General features: G+C 47.6%; 1 protein-coding gene and 1 non-coding gene across 2 annotated transcripts; both read right to left on the bottom strand.

The window, feature by feature from the left end:
- Positions 1 to 6331: 6331 nt before the first annotated feature.
- On the bottom strand, positions 6332 to 8233 carry Sowaha (sosondowah ankyrin repeat domain family member A). Its single transcript, XM_028775820.1, has one exon. It carries the CDS (start codon positions 8231 to 8233, stop codon positions 6593 to 6595), a length of 1641 nt encoding a protein of 546 aa, XP_028631653.1. The 3' UTR covers positions 6332 to 6592.
- Positions 8234 to 16543: 8310 nt separating this feature from the next.
- Positions 16544 to 16687, bottom strand: LOC114628049. The gene has a single exon (XR_003712436.1). It is a non-coding gene; the product is annotated as a small nucleolar RNA SNORA48 (small nucleolar RNA).
- Between the last annotated feature and the right edge of the window lie 3181 nt (positions 16688 to 19868).

Here is a 19868-nt window from a genome sequence, read left to right as displayed (position 1 = left end):
GGAGACCAGGAGAGCACATAGTTGAAATAGCAAAGTTAGAGGAAGGAGGGAAGGGAAGCCCATGAGGTGGAGAAGTTTAGGGTAAGAGGCAGGGTGAGAAGGTCCAGGATGCCAGCACTGACTCTGTAACAGATCCTTGCAATACTGAGGGAGCCTGGAGGCCATCATATATGTTAGTATGACAATAGACACTACAGATAGCCATTTGTCCTTTCTATCAGTGATAAAAGGACTGGTTCCTTGGGTAGTTCCTGAGGAATGCTGGCTTTTGTCTAATTGACAGAATTTGGACCTGACAATGGGACCCTGTCTCAAAAGAACAAAAAAATATTTTATGTATATGAGTGTTTTGCCTGCATGTATGTGCCTGGTACCTGGTGCCTGCAGAATCCAGAAGAGGGTGCTGGATCCCCTGGAACTGGAGTCATAGGTGGAGTGGTACCAGAAGCTACCGTATCAGTGCTGGGAATAGAACCCAGGTCATCTAAAGAAGCAGTCAGTGCTCTTACCTGCTGAGCCGCTGCTCTGGCTCTGTTGAGCCTATTTGAACTACTACCATACAAAGGTGGGTTAATTTCCCTTTATTGGGAAATCATTTTTCCTAATAGAAGGAAGTGTGTTTGTTTGAAAACACAAATATGGTTATAGAAGAAGGAGGGGGGAAGAAGAGGAGAAAGAGGAGGAGGAGGAGGGGGAAGAAGAGGAGAAGGAGGAGGAGGAGAAGAAGGAGGAGAAGGAAGAGGAGGAGGAGGAAAAAGAGGAGAAAGAGGAGGAGTAGGAGGAGGAAGAGGAGGAGGAGAAAGAGGAGGAGGAAGAAGGAGGAAGAGGAGGAGGAGGAGGAAGAGTAGGAGAAGGAGGAGAAGGATGTAAAGCAAATCCTAGAAGCAACCCATTATCCCCACCACCACCCGCCATACCACTCAGGTTGCAGATCTTCAAGAGTCTTAACTATTCACTTGGTGCAGCTCCTCCTCCCCCAGTCTGCAGGATGGGAGCTGCCAGTCTTACATCCCACAGAAGGAGATGGAGTGTGGAGAATAGCCCCAAGTCACTGTTTTAGTTTCTTTCCATATGATAAAAGCAAAGCAAGGGAATGAGGCTTTCATCAGCCTGGCAGTTCCAGGGCACGGTCCATCTGGGCAGAGAATTCAAGGCCACTGGAGGTTGGGGCAGCCGATCACACTGTGCCCAAACAGGAAGCAGAGAGAGATTAATGTAACCATGCTGCTGCCCGGCTTCCTTTCTCTGTTCTACACAGTTCAGGATTCCCTGCCCAGGGTGTGGTCCCACCCAAGACCAAGTAATATAATCAAGGTAATCCCCAGAGGCCTGTCTCTCTAGATGATTTCAGATTCAGGTTGCCAACACTAACCCTCAACAAATGGGTTTAGGGATGACGCCATGCCTTTCTGCCACTGACTAGAAGTGAACCTGAACACGTTTCTTCCGACCTTTGCAGCCTCTTCAGCTTCCTGACTTAAAAATCTAGACATGAATGGACCGGGGACATGGTTCAGTACTTAAGAGCTCGGTGAGCAAGCGCGAAAATCAGAGTTCAGTCCCCAAAACCAATATTAATGCCAGATGGGCATGGTGGCCCACCTCGGGGATCCTTAGAACAAGCTGGCTAGGGAGACTAGCTATATCCATGAATTCTAGGTTGACTGAGAGACCCTGCCTCACTGCAGAAGGTGGAAGAGGGATTGGGAATTATTTCAGCCATCAACCTTAAGCCTCCACGTGCATTTGCACCCACACGTACCACCCAATAAGTGCTTATGTACATGCGCATGCGCAAACACACACACAAATGGGGCGGGTGAGGAAAGCACCCAGGTACTGAGTCTACGACGTGCACAAGGCTTGTTAATAACTTCGGCATATTGAAACTGTGCCTGGGACATACTTAACAAACACAGTTTACAGATTCGTTACCCGTGCCCTGATTCTTCATTAGGCAAGAGAGGCTTGTTCTAGAATAAACCGCACCTCCACCAAAGGTGATGTAAAACACTCCCAGTGTGCTGCGGCTGGGACTCACACACATCTACGTCAACAATGAACTTGTCTTCCATTAAAAGATTCGCCTCGGGCTGGAGAGATGGCTCAGTGGTTAAGCACACTGACTGCTCTTCCAGAGGTCCTGAGTTCAGTTCCCAGCAACCACATGGTGGCTCACAACCATCTGTAATGGGATCCGATGCCCTCTTATGGTGTCTCTGAAGATAGCGACAGTGTACTCACATACATAAAATGAATAATAAATTAAAAAAAAATTCTCCTCCTGGGCCAACCTTTACCACCTTAACTGCGCGAACAGTTTATTTTTCTATTACACTTATTCATTTATTTATTTACATGTGTCTGGGTGTATTTCATGGTGTCTGTGTGTGTGTTTACTTGTGTGCAGGTGCAAATGTGTGGGTGCATGTGCATGCCCACATGGATGGTCTCCAGAGGACAACCCCAGTGCTTTTCCTCAGATGTTGTCCACTTGGATTTTTAATTTGTTTCTTCTGTGGATTTCTGGTTTGTTGTTTTGTTTTGAGCAGTATTGCTCAGTAGCCTGGATCTCACTAAGTAGGCTAGGATGGCTGGCTCAAGGGAATCCTCTGTCTCTGCTTTCCCAGCACAGAGAATACAAGAACATGCTGTCACGCCTTGGTTTTATATCATCATCATCATCTTCATCATCATCATCATCATCTTCATCATCATCATCAATTTATTTATGTGCACGAGTGTTTTGCCTGCATACCACTTGAGTGCCTGGTGCCCAGGGAACTCAGAAAAGATGTCTGACTTCCTGAACTGAAGATAAGGTTGGGAGCCACCATGCTCCACCAGGCTGAGAAGCAAAAGCCAGTCCTCTGGAAAAGCAGCCAGTGCCCTTAACCCCAGACCCACTTCTCCAGCCCCACACCAGGCTTGTTTGTTTGGCTGGTTGGTTTTCTTTTAAACAATTTTGTTTATCTTTATTTTATGTGCATTGGAGTTTCACCTGCATGCATGTCTGTGTGAGGGTGTCAGATCTTGGAGTTACAGACAGTTGTGAGATGCCATGTGGGTGCTGGGAATTGAACCCAGGTCCTCTGAATGAGCAGTCAGTGCTCTTTTTTTTTTTTTTTTTTTTTTTTGCAGTCAGTGCTCTTAACCACTGAGCCATCCCTCCAACCCCCATTTGTTTTGTTTTGTTTGTTTGCTTTTTATTGTTTTTTATTGTGTTTTTTGTTTTTGTTTTGTTGGGTTTTGTTTTGTTTTGTTTTTGAGACACGGTCTCTCTATGTAGCCTTGGCTGTCCTGGAATTCACTGTGTAGACCAGGCTAGCTTTGAACTCACAGCAATCCACTTGTTTCTGCCTCCCAAGTGCTGGGATTAAAGGCAGGTGCCACTACACCTGGCCACCTGGATTTTTTTTTGTTTGTGTTTTTTTTTTTTTTTTTGTTTTTCGATACAGGGTTTCTCTGTGTAGCCCTGGCTGTCCTGGAACGAACTCTGTAGACCAGGCTAGCCTCGAACTCTTGAACTCAGAAATCTGCCTGCCTCTGCCTCCCAAGTGCTGGGATTAAAGGCATGTGCCACCACCACCCGGCTGGATTTTTTTTTTATGTGAATTTTTAGGATCTAATTTAGGTTCATGAGTTTATGAAGCAAGCACTTTACCAACTCATCTTCCCCCCCACCCCCACTTCTTTCTCTCTCTCTCTTGCTCTCTCTCGCTCTCTGGCTACCAACTAATGATTTTCTTTTAAGAAAATAAATATATGGCTCTTCCCCGATACTGATACCAACACTGTCATTCTTGATGATTTCCTGCACAGTTCCAGAACAGCCTTGACATTTGAGGGAACAGCAATGGCTCCTAACACCCAGGCTGTGGGGTTATTGATTCTTAGCTCTTAGCAAATGATTCACACCACTTGGAGGTTTTCAGGGTACTGGGGAAATATGAAGATTCCTCTGAAATAGCTCTTCTGGGAGGTAAGCGCTCTGTGATCACTGGTTCTCTTTACTGCTCCTTAGCTGGGATCTTGTCTCTCAGGGCAGGTCATGTCTGCCCCTGGGACTTTTGTCACCCCTTCTCAGTCAGGCTTTTCCTTCACCACAGAAAACCTCTAATGTTTCATTCTGTCTCCTGGAGCTTGAGCTGTACCAAATTGCTGTGATTATTGCCTCTCCACATTTTATCTGCAGAGGCAGAAGATTTAATTTGCATTTTAAAATAATTTATGCAGACTAGCTAGAGTTCCCGGCAGGGGAGGGAGAGAGAGTGGGATCAGGGCTTGCATTTATCCGTGGTTCACGGCTATAATGCCTGTGTGATTGATTCCTTTCCTTTGCAAAGAAATTTGAACTCTTTGAATATAGAATGCTTGAAAGGGGGTGGTGGGAATACAGAGAGGACAGTGTATAGATGGAACAGAAGCGGGATGTAGCCGGTGGCTGATTTTGTCCAATATGGAAGACACTCTGGATTCACTCTCTAGCCCTAGGGGGTGGGGGTGGGGGAAGGAGGAAGGAGAAGGAGGGAAGGAGGAAGGGAGATAGCATGATGGTCCAGCAGGCACTTGCCTAGCAAACCTGACAACCTACATTCAATGTTGGATCTCACAGTGAAGGAGAGAACCGACTCCTTGAAACTTGACCCCTGACCTCAGCATATGCTCCGTGGCACATGCAGACCCACACTCCCTCCTTCTCACACAGAACAAGATGTTATTGTTATCATTATTGTGAAGATTTAGTTTTACTTGTGTATATGGGTGTGTGTATGCAGAGGTATGGAGTCTGGAGTTACAGGAGGCTGTGGACTGACTGACGTGAGTCCTGGGAACCAAACTGGGGTCCATTGCAAGACCTTTAAGATTCTACGCTTTTAACCGCTGAGCCATCTCTCCAGCCCCAGGAATAACAACACTCCATTAAATAAGGAAAATCAGAGAAGGGCACCGCAACACAAGCAGAAATAAAAACAGAAACTATTTATTTCATTGCTTATATCGTTCCATAATTGGTTGTCAGGATGTCTTTAATGGTTTCAAAGTCTCACTGACATATATTGGGAAGGAAGCCATACTGTGTGCCACAAGAACCATTCTGTATGACTGATGGCATGCAAACATAACTTTCCAAGACAGTAATATCATGATTTGATACAAAAAGTTGACTGAGCAAATAGATTTCATACCTTAAAAAGAAAGGGATACTTTTACAATTCTACTATCCCCACCTGGACCTCTTGGCCCGTAAGCCTGCGCCATTCATAGGAAGGAACGAAGGCGCAGACATTAAACTAATCATTCTAGGCCGCCGCTCTACATTTGCTATTTCAAATGGTTTTTGAAAAATGAAAACCTCATACTTACTTGTTCAGAACTTTCACATAAAAAAGCAGCAATCACTTCAGCTTCTATTAATCAGATCTTTTTTTCTGATATAATAATTTTTTGTTTCTTTGTTTGACTAGTCACCCATTGCACTGAAAAACTAAAGATTCAGAATTCACAATAAAATCACAATTTAAAAAAATTAAAACGTCATGCCTAATCAAAGTAGCCACCAGTTAGGGCTGAACACAAATACATTCCGGAGTAGTTTAAAATGGTTTATCAAAATTTCTGTTTCTCTCAAGATGGTCTTCTTTTTGTTTGTTCGGTTTTTGCTCACTTTGAGTTTTTTTTTCCTGGTGCTGTGTGTGCATGTGCGTGTGTGTGTGTTTGCTTTGAGACAGAATTTTTCTGTGTAGCCCTGGCTGGCCTGGAACTTGCTCTGTAGACCAGGTTGGTCTTGAACTCACAGAGATCTGCCTGCTTCTGCCTCTCAAGTGCTAGGGTTAAAAGTGTGGGCCACCAGCCCAATCATACGCTTGTTTCTCAATATTCACAGTATAATTGGAATTAGTTACATTCATTAGGCTCACAGTAGTTACTCCATGTTCAAGATTCCAGAATCTATACCGCCTACGATGAGGTAGGTAAGCATGAGTGTTGTTGGCTTAGGATTAATTTCTTTTAGACTCAACCATCTCTTTTTAAAAGATAGACTTCCAAAATACTTAGCAAAAAAAAAAAAAAAAAAAAAAACTGAAAATGTCTTACTACTTTGCCTAAAAATGGAAAAAAAATAGAATTTCAAAAGGTATTATCAAAGTTGCTGTACCTCATTTTAATTTAAAAACAGAATAAAAGTATCGAATTACAAAGCCACTACAAATCTTAAAGTCACCATCTTTGAACATCTAGAGAGCCACCCTCTATTTCTGATTTGGGAATGTGTCCACCTAGAGGCCTCTGGTTAACACCTCCAGGGGCCAGACCAGCTGCTGCCCCTTAACCTTTGACCCTTAACTTCAAGTCTCCTCCCAAGATCAGGCATGGCTGTTTGGTTCCTCTTCCGGGGAACAAGAATCCCATCTCTGTAGGCACATCAAATTTCAAACGGAAGGTGGAGGCCCATCTGGGTTCAGCAGGCTGCAACAGATAATACTGGAAGTGAGACAGGCTGCAGGTGTTGGGCCTGTCTTGGACAGGCTTAAACGATGTGCCACAGGCCCTGGTAGGTCAACCAAGGCCTTGGTAGCTCCAAGGCTATTCAGGTTGGAGGGGGCAGACTGGGCACTAAACCAGCTAAAGGTCCTGGAGTGGGTCGACGAGAGATTTCGGTGAAGGACGGCAAGCCACCACGGATCTTGGTCTTTTTTCGGGGAGCCATGGGCGAGGCACCCAAGAACTTGCTGAAGGAGCTTGACTTCTTCAAGCCACGGGCCAGGTCCTGGAGCATCAAGTCGTCGGCCAGGACGCCCAGAAACGCGCTAGTGGTGGAGCTGAGGATGGTGGCGGCCACCTGCACGGGGTGCCGAGACACAAAGCTCCCACTGCCACCACCGGCCGCATCAGGCTCCGTGGTAGATCGCAGGCCAGGGTCACCCAGTAACCGCCGCAGCGCGTAGGAGGAGCCAGGCCGCAGGTACTGGTAGGCTCGCCGGCCGCTGTAGTCTCGGACGTGCACTTGGGCGCCCAAGCGCACCACCAGCAACACCGCTGCATCCTCGTGGCCGTGCAGAGCCGCCAGGTGCAGCGGCGTGTAGCCACCGTGCGAGCGCGCGTTCACGTCCACGGGAGCGCCCCCACGCCGCGCCACTTCCACCAGCTGTAAAGCCATCTCCCGGTCGCCGCTCTTGGCCGCCCAGTGTAGGGCGGTGAAGCCGGACATGAAGTCGCGCTTGGCAGCCAGGCCGCGGTCTCGCAAGAGCAGCCCGTGCAGCTGGTGGCTCCAACGACCGCTGGCCGTGCGCACCAGCCACTCGTGCTCCGCGGGCTCCAGGGGCACCGCGGGTGGCGGCGGCGGCGCGACGGGTACCTCCTCCGTGTCCGGGCTCAGCAGGCGCGGGCCGGCGCGCGACAGGCGCCTGAGATGCGGGGAGCGGCCGGGTCCCAGGTGAAGCCCGGACTCCTCTACCGAGAGCCGCCGCAGGAGCATCGGGGAGCCCCGCGGGCTCGGCTCCTCCGACCGCTGCCGGCGCAGGCCCTGCTCTTCCGCGCGGATCCGCAGCGCCGCGGGGCCAGGGACGACGCAGCGCACAGGCAGCATGCAAGGCTTCTGCGGTGGCATTTGCGCCGTGGGAGGTGCAGGCTCCGGGCCTGGCGACTCTGTGCTCGGCAGAGCCAGCCCCGACGGCACGCTGGCCGGTCGGGCTAGCTCCGAGGACCGAGGTAGCTCCAGATCCTCGGGTCCCCCAGGCTGTGGCGCTGAGCTTGATGGAGCCTCAACCTGGGTGACCCCTGAGGGTGGGGTCTCAGAGGTGTGCTGTAGATCGGATGGTGCGGGCGAGTCCTCCGACGGTTCTCCTGACGGCTGTGGGGAGTGGGGAGACCCGGGGACACAGCTGTCCTCTGCTGGCACAGCAGCGCACTCGGCTAGCGCGGCTGGCTCCCCAGGGCTGGAGGAGAGTGGGGCCTCGGGTCCTTCCGGCGGCCGCGGCTTCTTTCTCAGCACCACGAACTTGACCCCGTCCAGCTCCTTCACCACGGCCACGTTGTTGACGAACTTCTTGAAGCGGTCCCTACGGGCCGCGCGGCCCCGTGGGTCCCCAGCGTCCAGCAGCGGCTTGAAGCGGCTCAGCAGCTCCGAGTTGCGCACCTGCCCGCCGTGCTCCCGCAGGAAGCCCAGCACCGCCGCCTGGCTCACCCCTGCGGCGGCGGCAGCGGCAGCGGCAGCGGCTGCCAGCGCCATGCTCGGTCCCTGCGACTCCGGGGTCGCCCCAGCCGCCCAGTCCGGCTCACCTGGGGCTCTGATCCCCGAAACTGGACTGTAGTCACGCCCTCGCCGCCGTGCTGGGAAGTCTCCGGGCGAAGGGCACCTGAGACTCCTACCCTCCGCCTGCGCCGGGCCTGGCCCCCAGACTGGGGGGTAGGTGGCTGCCGAGAGGCCCTGTCCAATGGGCGCCAGGCTCCATTCCCCTGCGCGGTGCTCGCTTACAGGTGACAGCTGCCACTGGAGGTGCTGAGGGAATGGGAAAGCGGAACCTCTTTGCACTGCCCCCACCCCAGCCCCGGAATTAAAGGCACAGCGTTGCTCTTCAGCTCCGCTCCCGGTTGCTAGGTGGGTGTGTTCCCTGGGGATGTTGCAGTGGATGGGTGAGGCGTAGATATTTATTACCTTCTGTTTACCACACTATTTACCACAAAATAAAAGCAATATTCTACATATATGTGTCCTTGCATTACATGTATTGCATTATTATCTCTCCAATTTCTGATGCTTTTCATACAGAAAAAAAAACTGGATTCACACAATTCACAGCAAGAACAGTTCACTGTGTGGTGTTGAGTGCAGAGTACTAGAGGCTTACAAGAGGTTTAGGAAGCAGTTTTCTCATGGTAAGGTAATACTTTTTAAAATGTGGAGCTTTGCAATCTACATTTTTAAATTATTCGTTCTTCCTCTCTCTCTCTCTCTCTCTCTCTCTCTCTCTCTCTCTCTCTCTCTCTCTCTGTGTGTGTGTGTGTGTGTGTGTGTGTGTGTGTGTGTGTGTTGTAGGTCAGAAGATAACGAGACATTGGTTCGGTTTTCCATCATCACTTGAGCTCTGGAGTGCAAATTCACGTCATCTGGTTTGGTGGCAGGCACCTCTACTCACTGAACCATTCCAAAAATACCCCCTTTATTTTTGTCTCTATATGAAGTTCAAGTCGGTCTGGAACTTGTGATGCCAGCCACTGCCTCAGTCCTGAGTGCTAGGATTGATTATAGGTGTGTACCACCATGCTTGCCAAAAATAACCATTTCATATAGGATTTCAGGAATAAACACACAGGAAAACACAAAGAAGAAAAAAATATCATCAGAAATGACCTTTAACATTTTGACATCCTTTCTTCTACTATGTACCCATATGTCTGCTATACTTTAAAATAAAATTTAAAGAAGCAAAATAGGAACAATATTGAGGTGTTGAGTATGGAGCCCAGGGCCTGACAAATGTCAGGCTACAGCACCAGACCTCCAGCCCACGCTGTTTCTAAGACTTCGGTTATTTCACAAATATTTATTGAGAACATAGGCAGGACCTTTCAGGCTGTGATACATGTTAACAGAGATAAAAGCTTTGACCTCACAGACTTCATTTATCAGGAGGAAACAGAAGTCAGAAAGCTCTGTAATATGCTATGTGAGCTATAGCATACGTTACAAATACTCTAGAAAACAGCATGGAGAAACTCAACGGGGACAAGTTGGGAGTTTCAGCTGGGTAGAGGTACAGGGCAGGATCCACTGTGAAGTCAAAGGGAACCAAGGCCTGAGGGAAGAGAGTTATGCAGATGAGGAAGAGAGGAAGAGCTTCTTCCAAAGAGGAAGCCAGCCCTGAGGGTGGAAGTGGGGCTGCTCCCTTCATTCCTGTTGTTTGTTGTTTCCAACTTTTATTTATGTGTGGGGTATGTGGTGGGCACAGGCAGGCATGCCCTAGTGCAGGAATGGAGATTAGAGACTTCATCCAGGAGTTTTCCCCTTTCACCATGCGGATTCTGAGCGGATTTAACACAGCTCAGCCACAGTGGGGGGCTGTTTTCTTTCTGAGAAAGTCTCTCATATGACCCATGATGATCTCAAACCCCTGCAGCCGCTGTCCTTAAACTTCTGATCATCCCGTCCTCACCTCCTAAATGCTGAGATTACAGGCTTTTGACACTGAGTGTGTGTGTGTGTGTGTGTGTGTGTGTGTGTGTGTGTGTGTGTGTGATTTGATCCAACTTGAATATATATATATTCCCAGGCTAGCCTGGGACTCACAGTTCTCCTGCCTTACTCTTCTGAGTGCTGGGATGACAGGTGTGTACCATCACACTAAACTTTTTGTTGCTGTTGTTTTTGTTTATTGTTTGTTTCTTCTTGAGACTAGATCTCACTATGTAACCCTAACTGGCCTAAAACTATGTAGTCCAGGCTAGCCCAAATTTATAGCGATCCACCTGCCTCTGCCAATACTTTAGTGCTGAGATTAAAGGTATATGCCATCAGACCTGGCTAGCTATGCTGGGCTTTTGAGTAGAGTTGTTGTTGTTGTCGTTGTTTGGACAGGGTTTCTCTGAATAGCCCTGGTTGTCCTGAAACTCACTTTATAGACCAGGATAGACTGGAACAGAGATATCTGCCTGCCTCTGTGTCCCAAGTGCCGGGGTTAAAGGCAAGCACCATCATGTGTGGTTAGTATCTTTTCTTTTTAAATGTTTCATTTAATTTTATGTGTTTTGCCTATGCACTACATGTACACCTTGTGCTGACAGAGGCCAGAAGAAGGTGTCAGATCCCCAGGAGCTGGAGTTATGAAAGGTTATAAACTGCCACGTGGTAGCAAGGAACTGAACTCAGGTCCTCAGGAAGGTCAGCAAGTGTTCTTAACCACTGAAACTTCTTCCTAGCCCCATTATCTCTTTATTCTATGTGATTAATATTTTTCCAGTTGTCATTTGTCTTTTAATTTTGTTTTCTGATGACACTGATGTGAAACAACTGGTTTTCTTTGTAATTATTGCATCTTTTTCACTGAAAGCTATAAATGTAAAACAAGAAGGTATCTCTGTGCTGAAGAAATAGGTCTGCAGTTAAGAACACTGGCAGCTCTTCCAGAGATCCTGAGTTCAATTCCCAGGAATCACATGGTGGCTCACAACCATCTATAATGAGATCTTATGCCCCCTTCTGGTGTGCAGGCATACATGTATACATAATAAATAAACCTTAAAAAAAGAAATTAATTTATAAAAAGAAAGTATCTCTACCATGTAAAAGAACATTTAGGACAAATGTCTCCTGTATCATCAATCAGCGTAAAGAGTGACACCAACATACTTGAGAGAAAATTTTGTGTGTTTCAACATATTAACTTATTTTATCTATTTTATCTGTACATGTGGGAGTGCAGGCACCTTCATGCCTCTGCATGTGTGCAGAAGTCAGGGGACAAGTCTCAGGAGACAAGAATCCTCTTAGGGTGAAATTCTGAGAAACCAGTTTCTTCTGCCACTGTGTGAGTCCTAGGCACTGAAGTCTCAGAAGCTACTGGCTGCTTTTTCCAAGGACCCATGTTTGATTCCTAATACCCACAAAGGTAACTCAGAACCATCTGTAACTCCAGGTCCAGGGAATCCAATGCCCCCTTCTTGTCTTTGTGGGCTTCTTGGCGAGCACCTTTATCCACTGGGCCATCTTGTTAGCCTGATCCATATTACTTTTTCTTAAAATCTACCCCAAGTCACATCCTTATAAAACCTGCCTCACCTTTCCCAAGTCTATGACACTGCCTTTCTGACTCCAGAAGCAGCCATTGCCTATTTGGGGTATAAGCAGTGAGCCAAGGCCCCTGCGAAGAAGAGAGAACCAGCCTTTGAGGTGCTCGCCACTCAACGTGTCAGAGAAAAGCTGCCAAGCAGTTTTGCTACCTGGCATAGAAAAAGGACTCTCGAGGTGCTTGCCAGAAGAGTGGTTCAAGGGTAGCAGGTGGGGAAGATGGAAGGTCCTCACGGCCAGCTGAAGGCTTGGGAGGAGGACAGGAAGCTAAGTTCAGGGCAAGGTATGCCATGCTTGTTTGCAGTTTAGGGTGTGTCTGTCCCACAAGTCTAGAAGATAACACCGGGCTAGCACTCCTGCTGTCAGGGAGAGGCCTTGGGTGCTAGTATGGACTTTATCCTGTCTGTAGTAGAATTCCACAGAGAAGTTTCTTTCTCTTAGTTTACTGGGTCGGAGAGATGGCTCAGTGAGAGAGAGTGCACACTGCTCTCACGGAGGACCTGAGTTTGGCTCCCAGCAACTATATGAGGCAGCTCACAATTACCTGTAATTCCTGTTCCAGGGGACCTGACACCTCTGGCCTCCACAAGCACAGCACACATTTTCATGCACCCACATACATATACATATAATTAAAAATGAAAAGAAGGGGGCTGGAGAGACGGCTCAGAGGTTGAAAGCACTGACTGATCTTCCAGAGATCCTGAGTTCAATTCCCAGTAACCACATGGGGGCTCGCAACCATCTGTAATGGGATCTGATGACCTCATCTGGTATGCAGGAATATATGCAGGCAGGATACTGTATACATGATAGATAGATAGATAGATAGATAGATAGATAGATATTAAATTTTATTTTAATTAAAATAAGGGGCTGGAGAGATAGCTCAGTGGGTAAGAGCACTGGCTGCTCTTACAGAGGTTTCCAGCACCCACATGGCAGCTCACAACTTCTCATAGCTCCAGCTCCGAGGGGTCTGATGCTGACCCTCTGCTGACCTTCATGACCACCAGACACACACACAGTGCATATACATTCATATAGGCAAAATGTTCATGCCCAATAGAAAATAAATTGTTTTCTTGAGACAGTGTTTCTCTGTGTAGCCCTGGCTGTCCTGGAACTCACTCTGTAGACCAGGCTGGCCTTGAACTCAGAAATCTGCCTGCTTCTGCCTCCCAAGTGCTGGGATTAAAGGCATGCGCCACCACTGCCCGGCTATTTCACTTTTTAAAAATATTTTTATTTAAAAAGTGTTTATTGGCTAATTGAACTCAGATTTCTGAGTTCGAGGCCAGCCTGGTCTACAGAGTGAGTTCCAGGACAGCCAGGGCTACATAGAGAAACCCTGTCTCGAAAAACCAAAAAAGAAGAAGAAGAAGAAGAAGAAGAAGAAGAAGAAGAAGAAGAAGAAGAAGATAATCTGCAATGACCAGTTCTTTCCTTCCACCATGTAGGTTCCAGTCTTGACAGCAAGAACCTTTAACCACTTTCACATTGTTACCAGCCTTGTTTGCTTGTTTCTTTGTTTATTATTTTTGAGTCAAGGTTTCACTGTTGCCAGACTGATCTAAAATTTACTCCATAACCCAGGCTGTCCTTGAACTCATGAAGATTCTCAATTTTAGCTTCAAGTGTGAGTCACCATACCTGCTGATTTATTTTCTAATCATAAAATCAGTTTTTACAGTTTCCCAATTTGTAAGAGTTTCCAAAATACAAAAGGAACTGTATTTGTTAGAGAGTCACTCAGTATTTTCATACTGCATTCCAGTGAGATTTATTTATTTGTGTTTTAGGGGACTATGTCTCATATAACCCAGCTTAGCCTTGAACTTGATAACCAATGAAGACAGCTAGGACTCCTTGGGGAGACAGTCTCAGACCCCCAACACAACACATACACGAACACACACACCACACCAATAATGACCTGAAATTCCCAGTCTCTTGATCTCTCTCCTTCAATTTCTCAAGTGTTGTGGTAACAATCACCACTGTGCCAGGCCCCTACTTATGTATTCATTCATTCATGCATTCATTCACTCATTTTTTCTTTTTTTTTTTTTTTTTTTTTTTGGTGATACCAGGGCTCAAGTTCAAGGCTACGAACACTCAAAGCAAATGTTCTGCTGCTGAGCCACACCTTAGAAATCCTATGCAGATAGGATCGAACCACATATTCCTTCTCTCTCTCTCTTTCTTTCTTTCTTCTTTTTTTTAAATTTGAGTATGAGTGCTCTATCTGCATGTACACTTGTCTGCCAGAAGAGGGCATCAGATCCCATTACAGATGGTTGTGAGCCACCATGTGGTTGCTGAGGATTGAACTCAGGACCTCTGGAAGAGCAGTGCTCTTATCCACTGAGCCATCTCTCCAGCTCATATTATTTATTTATTTATTTATTTATTTATTTTAAAATTTTATTGAATCTTTGTGAGTTTCACATCATGGGCTCCAGTCCCACTCATGTCCCTGTCTCCTCAAATCTGCCCTTTGCTCTTGGCTCTTGCAGCCTCCCTCCTAAAATAAAACACACACACACACACACACACACACCACACCTCTGAAAGTACACAAACAAGCAAACAAAAAAGCATAGAGAACATCTGATCGCGGACTCTGTATAGTGTCACAGTGTGTCCCATCATGTATGCCTCTGTCCATACATCTTCATTTGCAAGTGTTCATTGCAGTGAGTCGTTGGCCTGGTTTGAGACCCCTGGCTTCTGTGACATCATCCATATTGGATCCTCATCAGGACTTCTGGTTATCCCACTGCCTTGTGTCATGGAGATCCTGCAGCTTCGGATCAGCAGGACTGGCCTTTCATGCATCTTAACCATTCGCTGATTACATAGATTTTGGGGTGGGCCAATTAGGACCCCTGATCTGGGCCAGGATGGTAGCTGAGCTGATCAGACAGACTGCTGGCTCTCCCTTATCTGTACCACAGGGCATGTCCCCTAGCACTGCTCTGGCTAGGCCATCCAATATCGCCATCGGCAGGAGGCAGGATCAGCCCTCCTGCTCTCCTGTCCTCAGGGCCAGCTCACCCGCACCCTACACCTCCAGAGCCAGCTCCACTGTGCTGTCCAGTCAAAGTGCGGGGCCCACTCCCAAGTGCTTTGGCCTGGTGGAGGCTGAGACAACTATCCTGCTCTTATTCCCTGGGGACTGGCTCACCTGTCCTTTGCCATCAGGACCAGCTTACTGTATTACGAAGATAAAGTGCAGGGCCTGATCTCCGGAATGCTACAGCCAGGGAGCCAGGCCTCCTCGCTCTCCTCCTGCTCTCAGGGCTCCAGGGCCAGCTCTCCTGACTGCTGCTGGTGATGAGGGGCAAGACCGGGAAGGCATCATCCCTGCACTCATGCACCAGAAGAAAGGTAGTGGAGCCAGCCTTCAGGTGCTCTCGGGGCTAGGTCACCTATGCCCCGCTCCCCCCACTCCTCAACCAGGGTCAGCTCTGCTGTGCTTTCAGGAGAGAAACAGGGTATGCTCTCTGAGTGTTGCAGCTGGTGAGAGGCAGGGCTAGCTTTTCTGAGCTCATAACCCTGTGTGCTGCTTTTCCAACTACCCGATGTGGTGAGGGGCTGGGGTAGGGAGGGTATCACCTCTGCGTCCGTGCCACTCCATGTCAGAGTGATGGGGTCAGCTGTCCCACACTCATGACCTTGGGGGCTGTTCACTCATACCCCTGCCACCAGGCCAGGTCCACTGCGATGCTTGGGTACGTAGCAGGATGTGTTAGCCCGAGGGCTGCCGCTGGTGAGAGGTGGGGACAGCTCTCCAGAGCTCTACAGCCAGTGAGGAGCGGGGCCAGTTACGCACAGCTCCTGGATATCCATGTGGTTCCCAGCGTCTGCACCGACCAGGAACATCCCCTTGTTCTCTAGTAATAACAAGAGCTGCCCATAGCCAGGAACCAGGCTAGGACTTCACCCTAGGTGGCAGGGCTGGGACCTCACAGAAGGCCACTCCTCTCCAGTTCCATCTCTCTTCACAATGCTCAAGCTGCTCCACCTCTTTCTCTCCCATCTGACCGCCACATACTCCCACATTGTGCTGGCTATCACTGCAGGCTGACCATGAGTCTGGTGGGCCCCTTGAAAATATCCCCCATGTTGTGTTTTATTTAAAAAGCAAAAAACAAATAAGAAGGCAGAGATATGTCTGGTGGAGGCTGGGTATGGTGTGGGGGAATGGGGTGCCACTGCCGGCCCATGCTGGGGTATCTCTTCCCTCTGAGGTACCAGCCTGGAATTGAGTTTATTTAGGGCATGGAGAGGGGAGTTGAGAGAGGAGAGAGAGAGAGAAGAGAGAGAGAGAGAGAGAGAGAGAGAGAGAGAGAGAGAGAGAGAGAGAGAGAAGAGGAATAGAGGCTGACCATGAGCATGTGGAGAGAGAGGGGAGAGGGGACTGGGGAGAAAGAGGTAAGAGGGTAAGGGGCAAGAGCAAGAAGAGAAGAGAACAAGAGAGTGAGTACGGGGGAGGGCAGGGGAGGGCAAGCGGTCCCTTTTATAGTGAGTCAGGCACACCTGGATGTTGCCAGGTAACTGTGGGGTGGAGCCTAGACAAAATGCCAACACTCCATCCATGCTGTGTAGAGTGGTAGCAAGTGGGTTGTCTATGGCTCGCCTGTGCTGTGCACTGAATGGTAGGTCTGTGGCTGGCATGGGGGTCTGCAGGTCTCTGTCTTCCTCCTGCTGCACTGTGCTGCCTGGATTTGACTTGATTTCATTTGATTTTTATGAGTCCTGGGAATAAGATAGCTTTGGCTACCAAGACAGGCATCAAGCTAGGATGAACAAAGGACTGCCATCTGCTTTGCCCTTGACTGTTATAAGAACAGCCACACCAACAAGGTGTCTCTTTGCCCACTGCCAGGGGGATTTTCGTTGTTGTTGTTGTTATTGTTGTTGAAACAGGATCTCTCTATATAGCCCTGGCTGTCCTGGAACTCAATATAGAAATCAAACTGGCCTAGAACTCAGACAGATCCACCTGCCTCTGTCTCTCGAGTGCTGGGATTAAAGATACCTACCACCATGCCTGACCATCTTTATTTTTAAAGATATATTTATTTTTACTTTATATGCATGAGTGTTTGCCTGCATTTATGTATGGATGTGTACCACACGTATGCAGTACCAGGGGAGCCCAGAGGCAACATTAGATACCCTGGAACTGTTAGCCACCATGTAGGTGCTGGGAACTAAATCTGAAGTTTTAAATCTAAAGCTAAATCTAAAACTAGTTCAAATCAAACCTAGGCTGCTTGAAACCCTGTTGAAAAAAAAAAAACAAAACAAAACACAAAACCTTGGATATTTGTTACAGTCCTCTGTCCTCAAAGGCTGGAGGGGAGCAGGGAGGGCCAGTGCACCAGCCCGTCACCATTGATGTGTTTTGAACTCATTTTGACAGTGTCCACTGAGATGAGACAGGAGATTAAAAACTGATTGAACAGGAATTGCTGCTACAGGCAAAGTGAATTGACAGGACTCAGCAGACGCCAGGCTTTGAGCTCCACAAAGAAGCTTGCCCAAGGTCACAGATCAGGATTGGCCGAGCTTGACCTCAAACCCGGGACTGCCTGTGCTGAATTACCAGGCAAAGTTAGATCACCAAGGTTTACAATCATCCTTCTGAATGTTCAGTAAGTAAATTTAAGGAAAACTCCTAAGAATTAGTGTCTCCCTTCTCCAGCATCTGCATATACTCAGTATCAATATTTTAAGTGATTTGTTTCTAATTCGGGTAAATATCAGGGTGAGGAGGCTCCTGGCATCATGTTCCCCTGGCTCCTTTTTAATTTTGGTACCCCACTGCCAATGAGGCCACTGAATCAATTTGTCCAGTGATTCAGCAATTTGCCCACAGGCATTAGGAAAATCAGATATAAAATGTGTATTTATGGCCAGAGTAAAATTCCACACTGTTCCTTGAACATGGCAGAGACAATAAGAAAAGTATTGTCTTTAACTCGGTGGCTTAAGCGTGGAGACAGGGAGGCTGTAACTGTTGTCAGAGGGGAGATACTCTGTATCAGTGGCTCTCAACCTTCCTAATGCTGCAACCCTTTAATGCAGTTCCTTATGTTGTGGTGACCCCAGCCATAAGATGATTTCCTTGCTGCTTCATAACTGCAATTTTGCTACTGTTGTGACTCTTACCTGTGTTTTCCAAGGGTCTTATGAAACCCCTGTGAAAGGATTGTTCCTCCCACAGGTTAAGAACCCTTACTCTAAAGAAATAGTTATAACTCTCCGTTTGGCTATCAGACTAGTGATACAAAGCACTCCAAAGAATTAAAATGTTCCTGGAATCCCATACTGAGGCCTGATGCCATCCGGTGAGGAACTTGTCTTCCAGGAAGAGCTTCTGACAACTTGACAGACCACCTTGGAGACACACGGGAGCCAGACAATAATGGGTCAGTCAGCAATGAGAGGGAACACACCCTGGTTAGAACTGTTTATTTATGTATGCATATATCTCTTGCCTTCCGTTTAAAACTGTCAGTGCCAGAAAGGTGAACTCGCTGGGTGGGCGGGATCTGAAACTCTTTATTTGTTCCTTTCCCAATACGATCACCTGGAATAAACCTCCTTTCCTATACTTTGATATTTCTTGTCTCTTTAATTGGTAAAATGAGCCGGGAGGTGGTGGCGCAGGCCTTTAATCCCAGCACTTGGGAGGCAGAGGCAGGTGGATTTCTGAGTTCGAGGCCAGCCTGGTCTACAGAGTGAGTTCCAGGACAGACAGGCTTACACAGAGAAACCCTGTCTCGAAAAACAAAAAAACAAAACAAAACAAAAATGGTAAAATGAGGACAGGTGGGTGACCGCTGGGGGCTGCCAGGGCCTAGGCTTGTACCCTAAGAACTCCAGAAGCAAGGGTGGCAAGCTCTTTGTAGCTGTTAAGGCTACTTAGTTAAATAAATGTAAAGTTTAAAAGCTCAGGCTAGGGCTAGAAAGATGGCTCAGCGGTTAAAAGCATTGACTGCTCTTTCAGAGGTCCTGAGTTCAATTCCCAGCAACTACATGGTGGCTCACAACCATCTGTGATGGGATCTGATGCCCTCTTCTGGTGTGTGTCTGAAGATAGCAACAGTGTACTCATAGAAATATATCTTTAAAAAAAATAAATAAAAGAGCTCAGACTAGGCAGGATGCTGTGGCACCCACCTTTAATCCCAGCACTTGGGGGGGGGGGCAGAAGTCAGCGGATCTCTGTGAGTTCAAGGCCAGCCTGGTCTATATATTGAGCTCCCAGGAAAAAACAAAAAAGAATAAAAAAAAAACCAACACCACCAAAATCCTTGGGCTGGAAAGATGGCTCAGTGGTTAGGAGTTAATACTTCTCTTCCATAGGACTGGGGCTCTGTTCCCAGCAACCACAAACAACTCCAGCTGCAGGGATCCAAAACCTTCATCTGGTCTCTGGAAATACTAGCACTCATGTGCACATACTCACACACATACACATAATTTAAAATAAATCTATTTTTTTTTCCGAGCCTCTTCAGGCTTCAGGTAAGATAGATCAGTGGATAAAGCTACTTGCTACCAAGCCTAATTACCTGAGTTCAATTCCCAGGACCCACAATGTGGAAGGAGAGAACTGATCCCCATAGTTGTTCTCTGACCTCCAGAGTCACGCTGTTACACACGAATATAAAATAAATAAATAAATAATCTAATTTTAAAAGTCTTCAAAATTCAAATACATTATATAACATTTGCCTCTATTATGACTTTCAACCCACGCTGGCCGCTGAATTCCGCGCCTACGCCCGCTGAGCTGTCGTGGGCGCTTTATGGTTTTGACCATTCTGATCCTTGTCATGGCAGTGGGAATCTCTTGGTGTGTGTGGCCTCTCACTATGGGCCCCTTCTGGCCTCTTGTGTCTCACCAAGCGCCATCAGCAGGGGAGTCTCCAGCTTAAAGGGATCTGAGGGGGATGGGTGGCCAGCAGAGGCTGCAAAGGGACTTTGCCCAGATAGCAAGCTGTTTTTTTAAGTCACGACTTCCTTCCGGAACAAATCGTGTTTTGTTCTTGCTTACTAG

This window comes from Grammomys surdaster, unplaced genomic scaffold (assembly GCF_004785775.1).
Source record: "Grammomys surdaster isolate TR1022 unplaced genomic scaffold, NIH_TR_1.0 262, whole genome shotgun sequence".
Classification (NCBI taxonomy): Eukaryota; Metazoa; Chordata; class Mammalia; order Rodentia; family Muridae; genus Grammomys; species Grammomys surdaster.
The sequence above is the reverse complement of the archived record's forward strand: the minus strand, read 5'-3'. Positions and strand labels throughout refer to the sequence as shown.